Raw genomic sequence first — 7,291 nt, 5'->3', positions numbered from 1 at the left:
CTACATAGGTGCATAGAGGCCCATTTTCAGCAACTATCACTCCAGTGTTCTAATGGTACAATGTGTTTGCTCATTGGCTCAGAAGGCTAATTGATGATTAGAAAACCCTTGTGCAATCATGTTCACACATCTGAAAACAGTTTAGCTCGTTACAGAAGCTACAAAACTGACCTTCCTTTGAGCAGATTGAGTTTCTGGAGCATCACATTTGTGGGGTCAATTAATCACTCAAAATGGCCAGAAAAAGAGAACTTTCATCTGAAACTCGACAGTCTATTCTTGTTCTTAGAAATGAAGGTTATTCCACAAAATTATTTGGGTGACGTCAGACTTTTGAACGGTAGTGTATATAATATATTATATATATTATATTTTTTATTATTATTATTGTCTATTGTGAGCAAACTGTGGTGCTGAATTTCCCCCAAAGATCAATAAAGTACTTTCTATTCTATTCTATTCTATTCTATTCTATTCTATTTCAAAGCAAGTTATCCATCAAATTGTGCAATGTAAAAGTAGCAACAGATTTCAAGGTAAAATTGTGAAATTTACTTAAATGTTTACAGCATTTTCTCTATTTACAGTAAAAAAAAACAAATGTACATTTTCCAGTAAAATTCTGGCAACTGAGCTGCCTTTTTTTTTTTTTACCATAAAAAGTAGTTTTTCCATATACAGTAATATACAAAAACAATTGAGGTGAAAGTATTGCAACTTACCATATTTTTTTTACATTATAGTTAAAAAAAAATCTACTAATAAAATGCATAAAAAATGTGTGTAATAATAGTATTCACTGTTAGACGCGGCCCTCGGTGAACACGACTTTGACACCTCCGCCTTAAAACAATAAAGAAATAATCATTTGACTGGACTATGTAAGCTAACAAAAACACAGATATGATATCATGCCCAAATAACCTGCCGGGCAAACTGTCCGGGAAAATACTGTTCAAAAATCTTTAATCTCACTCTGAACGAGTTGGAAAAGATAGCATCCGACCGAAGATGAAAGCAGCAAATGTACGTCAGAACAATTTTTCACTTTCTCACAAAAAGTGAAATTTGGCCTCTTGATACTAAACAGCATAACCTGCCAAAAAATACACACACACACACACTCTCTCTGACACACACACACACACAGTATCATATCTACATGTAACATAGCACAACCCTCCACCTGTTTGAATTGCTTAATATTTGCCATTTACAGTTGATCATAAACCTCAATGTTCCTAAAGTTACTGAAACTTATTGAATTGTGTAGTTTAAGTCTTAGGCAGTTATTTAACTCACACCTGGGAGCTGGTTTTAATGGCAAGGCCATTAATCATGCTTGCAAACGCTCTTTGCGGCTTTAACAAGGTGAGCCGTTTAATATTTGCTGAGATCTGGGGCCTCGGACCTCTCGTTAAAAGCACACATGTTGAAACTGAATTACACCTTAGAAGTCTTTGGAAGCAAAACAATTGGTAACGCTGGATTAAAACAACATTTAGGTAAGGAAAGAATGAAATGATGTATACCCTCTGGATGGGGATGAACATCCAGAGTAATAAATTGGAGCTTATTATATACAATGCTGCGTTTTTGAGTGTGTGTGTGTGTGTGGTGACCTTTTGGGGACGTAATAGCAGGTTAACATGATAAAAGAAGAGCACAATGAAATCGCAGACCTCTCTGCCAAAGCTTAAATATTAGTCAGCCGTGAAATCCACGTGTGAACTGCCCTGACCCGATATTGACATTAAGCTTCTTTGGATCCAAAAGGAAATTCTGCATCTGGATGGAATTTTACCTACTTTTAGTGCAACAGACTGTATCCCAATTCTCTCCCTTATTGTATTTTCTGGACTATAAGGCGCACTTAAAACTCAAAACTCAACTGTCCGCCTTATAACCCGGTGCGCCTAATGTACGGAATAATTCTGGTTGTGCTTACCGACCTCAAAGCAATTTTATTTGGTACATGGTGTAATGATAAGTGTGACCAGTAGATGGCAGTCAAACATTTATCATTTATCATTTAAACATAAGAGATACGTGTAGAGTGCAAAATGATGGCAACATTTTACATGTTTCATTGAGAATATAGAACAGGGGTCACCAACGTGGTGCCCGCGGGCACCAGGTAGCCCGTAAGGACCAGATGAGTAGCCCGCTGGCCTGTTCTAAAAATAGCTCAAATAACAGCACTTACCAGTGAGCTGCCTCTATTTTTTAAATTGTATTTATTTACTAGCAAGCTGGTCTCGCTTTGCCTGACATTTTTAATTCTAAGAGAGACAAAACTCAAATAGAATTTGAAAATCCAAGAAAATATTTTAAAGACTTGGTCTTCACTTGTTTAAATAAATTCATTAATTTTTTTACTTTGCTTCTTATAACTTTCAGAAAGACAATTTTAGAGAAAAAATACAACCTTAAAAATGATTTTAGGATTTTTAAAACACATATACCTTTTTACCTTTGAAATTCCTTCCTCTTCTTTCCTGACAATTTAAATCAATGTTCAAGTAAAACATTTTTTTTATTATTGTAAAGAATAATAAATACATTTTAATTTAATTCTTCATTTTAGCTTCTGTTTTTTTGACGAAGAATATTTGTGAAATATTTCTTCAAACTTATTATGATTAGAATTCAAAAAAAATATTCTGGCAAATCTAGAAAATCTGTAGAATAAAATTTGAATCTTATTTCAAAGTCTTTTGAATTTCTTTTAACATTTTTGTTTTGGAAAATCTAGAAGAAATAATGATTTGTCTTTGTTAGAAATATAGCTTGGTCCAATTTGTTATTTATTCTAACAAAGTGTAGATTGGATTTTAACCTATTTAAAACATGTCATCAAAATTCTAAAATTAATCTTAATCAGGAAAAATTACTAATGATGTTCCATAAATTATTTTTTTAATTTTTTCAAAAAGATTCGAATTAGCTAGTTTTTCTCTTCTTTTTTCGGTTGAATTTTGAATTTTAAAGAGTCGAAATTGAAGATAAACTATGCTTCAAAATGTAATTGTCATTTTTTTCGTGTTTTCTCCTCTTTTAAACCATTCAATTAAGTGTAAATATCATTAATTATTAATAATAACATAGAGTTAAAGGTAAATTAAGCAAATTGGCTATTTCTGGCAATTTATTTAAGTGTGTATCAAACTGGTAGCCCTTCGCATTAATCAGTACCCAAGAAGTAGCTCTTGGTTCCAAAAAGGTTGGTGACCCCTGATATAGAACATTACACAACGCGCTCAAAAATCTATCAAAATGTTTTAGTATGACTTTGGTAAGCTATGAAGCCGCACTGATTGATGGATTTTCCGTGCATTAAATATACGAGTATTATTATGGTGTGTGTATAAGGCAGTGGTTCTTAACCTTGTTGGAGGTACCGAACCCCACCAGTTTCATATGCCCATTCACCGAACCCGAACCGTAATCATAAAATGATGTTATTATATTAAAGAAATACTAATAAAGGTATATTTTACAGGAATGTACACATGATCCCATGTTTACATCTCATTGTGCAACATGTGAATGTTTTAGTGGGAACTAAATGCGATATCTGAAAGGGGTACACATTATTTCCAAAGTAGGATCCCCCACCCAGACATATAATACTAGTACACAGCTCATGAAAAACAATATGTTATAGTCATTGTAAGTGGGCCAAAACACTTATATTAGACGATAGTGTCCTGGGCATGACGTTAAAGTGCATCCGGCAGTGGAGGCTCCTCTATGGGGTCTTGGGGCACTAGGAGGTTAACCCCTTTACTACTGTTACCCCAGGTGGCCCTTGGCAAAGGCCTAGTACCTGACTGCCCCCTAGCCAAGGATACGGTGAAGACCTCAATGACGGAGCAGGCGGAAGACAGTGAATTTAAGAACTACCACAACGGCTGCGATGGCGGAAGAAGGCTGCAGCAGAAAAGGGTCCGCAGTCGTCTTGGACTCCATGCCACTGGACCCTGACCCGATTCTGTCAAGGATCGTGTGGTGACTGTCTGTGCACCAGTCTCCCCACGTAAAACACAATCACGCACAGACATCATCCATAAAGGGATACACCCTTACCAGGAGGATTGTCATACTCGTTCGAGTGACCGCTGATGATTAGAAAATAATCTCATGGAAATGACTGCTGTCATTTGATTATAATAATAAAACATGGAACTTGTTATTTAGTCAGGTTTGGGACGGGTGTGCTGCTGGTGTGGCCACAGTGCATGTGCACGTCTGACGTCGCTCACATGCGCTCCACATGAATGCTCAAGGAGTTTTTGCGTTTGCTCACACATATGGAAAATTAGAGGGAACATTGTTTGGGGGTATCCGTAATACATTTTTATTTACACGATGAGTCAGGTGTGTCTTGACTCTCTGCCGAACCCCTGAGGCCGACTCACTGAACCCCTAGGGTTCGATCGAACCCAGGTTAAGAACCACTGGTATAAGGTAAGACATTATCTGGTGTTCTCTTTCACAATATTATGCAAAAGCAACTTTTCTTACCTTCTGGTACCTGCTGATCTGTATTTGGGATCTGCATAAATCCTGAAAAATTGCGCGTATCCGCCTTTGTAGTCCGTGCCGACACCGTAGTTGATAAAGCTTCTTCTTTTTCTCTATCTTCTTGTTATGTGACATTCATCCTCCGCTGTTGCCATTTCTAAAGTAGTGTAAAGTTCTTACTTATATCCGTCAGTAAACTTGCCATGAAAGCGCTAAAACATACCGGTGTAGTGAGTTTACATTATTCACCCAAGGAACTTTAGTTACTAGAGAGTTCCGGTCGAACGTTTTTTCACGGTACACATTGCCGGCGGATGAGGAGATGCTGCTCTGTTATTGATTGAAGTAAAGTCTGAATGTCATTAAAACAGTTAGCGCCATCTTTTGACACTTCTTCCACTCCCGTCCTTGCATGCTACACCGCTACAACAAAGATGACGGGGAGAAGACGCTGTCGAAGGTGAGCCACGTAAATAAGACCGCCCACAAAACGGGCGCATCCGGAAGCGACTTTCAGAAAGCGGCTTGAAGATGATCTCAGCATGCTAATGTTTTATGCTAGCTTTTTAGGTAATGTTGTATGTTTACACCTACAAATACTGCATTTTGGGTATTTACTCTTTATCTGGTCACATGCTAGCATGCTAATGTTAGCATGCTAACATTTTATGCTTACTATTTCATTTTGCATGTTAATCTAAAAATCCTGGTTTTTGATACTTGCCGCCATCTTGGAAGTTTGCTAACGTCTCTTATATAACATGTTGATATTAGCGTGCTTACGTTTTAGGCAAGCTTTGTAGCTAATTTTCTATGTTCATACCTAAAAGAAAATTATAGATATTGATACTTGGCGCCATCTTAGAAGTATGCAAACATCTCTTATAATAGCATGCTAACGTTTTATGCTAGCTTTTTAGGTAATTTTGTTTGTTTGAACCGAAAAATATTTGGATACTTGGCGCCTTCTTAGAACTATTCAAACATCTCTTATAATACCATGCTAACGTTTTATGCTAGCTTTTTAGGTAATTTTGTTTGTTTAAACCGAAAAATATTTTGATACTTGGTGCCTTCTTAGAACTATTTAAACATCTCTTATAATACCATGCTAACGTTTTATGCTAGCTTTTTAGGTAAATTTGTTTGTTTGAACCGAAAAATATTTGGATACTTGGCGCCATCTTAGAAGTATGCAAACATCTCTTATAATACCATGCTAACGTTTTATGCTAGCTTTTTAGGTAATTTTGTTTGTTTAAACCGAAAAATATTTGGATACTTGGCACCATCTTAGAAGTATGCAAACGTCTCTTGTATTAGCATGCTAATGTTTTATGCTAGCTTTTTAAGTATTTTTGTTTGTTTGAACCGAAAAATATTTGGATACTTGGCACCATCTTAAAACTATTCAAACATCTCATATAATACCATGCTAACGTTTTATGCTAGCTTTTTAGGTAATTTTGTTTGTTTAAACCTAAAAATATTTGGATACTTGGCACCATCTTAAAACTATTCAAACATCTCTTATAATACCATGCTAACATTTTATGCTAGCTTTTTAGGTAATTTTGTTTGTTTGAACCGAAAAATATTTGGATACTTGGCACCATCTTAAAACTATTCAAACATCTCATATAATACCATGCTAACGTTTTATGCTAGCTTTTTAGGTAATTTTGTTTGTTTGAACCTAAAACTATTTGGATACTTGGCACCATCTTAAAACTATTCAAACATCTCTTATAATACCATGCTAACGTTTTATGCTAGCTTTTTAGGTAATTTTGTTTGTTTGAACCGAAAAATATTTGGATACTTGGCACCATCTTAAAACTATTCAAACATCCCATATAATACCATGCTAACGTTTTATGCTAGCTTTTTAGGTAATTTTGTTTGTTTAAACCTAAAAATATTTGGATACTTGGCGCCATCTTAGAAGTATGCAAACGTCTCTTATAATACCATGCTAACATTTTATGCTAGCTTTTTAGGTCATTTTGTTTGTTTGAACCTAAAAAGATTTGGATACTTGGCGCCATTTTAGAAGTATGCAAACATCTCTTGTATTATCATGCTAACGTTTTATGCTAGCTTTTTAGGTAGAAAGCGGCTTGAAGATGATCTGTAAAACAATCTATGCAACATTTTGACAAAAGAACGAATGAAAGGTAAATTTGCTAATTTTCTCCTTTTTATGTAAAAAACACAGAAAAAAAAAATGAATTATGGAAATAACATGAGATTAAAAAGAAGTGTAAAGTGATGCATGTGTTAGTTTATGTGGTCTTACCTTCTATGACACACTGCTCTGGTATGGGGATCTGCAGAACCAGGTCCTTGCAGAACTCTCGGATCATCTCCATATTGTTTCTTAGATGGACCAAGAGTCTGTCGGCTTCCCCGACGTCTTCCTCCTCTTTGTTCTTCTGCCCGCTTTGACCTCGCTCCGTCTCCTTGACCCCTCTGTCCGGCACGCCGGCGGACGCGGGGACGTCGTCTGCCACGTTCTCAGCGGGAGGCGTCACTTCCTGACTTCCTACTGGGCTGCGCTGGCAGGGCAAAGTGCCGGTGAACGCGACGTTGTCTAGACTGAGCTCCACTCCCTCCGCGTCCTCCCCGCCGTCTGAGTTGATGGACCGCGAGCGCACGGCGTGGAGAGCCAAGCTCTTTGACCTTGTTCAAAACACGATGTTACCACAGCTGAATGCTATTTCAAGACAAAAACTTTGAATTGTAATTGTGCCGCAACTACCGG

General features: G+C 36.7%; 1 protein-coding gene across 2 annotated transcripts in view; it reads right to left on the bottom strand.

Moving 5' to 3' along the window:
* veph1 (ventricular zone expressed PH domain-containing 1) overlaps positions 1–7,291 on the bottom strand; it is a 251,566-nt gene that overhangs the window by 42,264 nt on the left and 202,011 nt on the right. Inside the window, exon 10 of one of the 2 annotated variants that reach the window (XM_062068176.1) lies at positions 6,827–7,209. In XM_062068176.1, the coding sequence (XP_061924160.1) occupies positions 6,827–7,209 (383 nt within the window). Of the gene's footprint in view, positions 1–6,826; positions 7,210–7,291 lie in introns of those variants that run through there. The other variant, XM_062068178.1, reaches the window with a different exon arrangement.

Source organism: Entelurus aequoreus, linkage group LG13 (genome assembly GCF_033978785.1).
Source record: "Entelurus aequoreus isolate RoL-2023_Sb linkage group LG13, RoL_Eaeq_v1.1, whole genome shotgun sequence".
Classification (NCBI taxonomy): domain Eukaryota; kingdom Metazoa; phylum Chordata; class Actinopteri; order Syngnathiformes; family Syngnathidae; genus Entelurus; species Entelurus aequoreus.
This window is presented reverse-complemented; position numbering and strand designations above follow the sequence as displayed.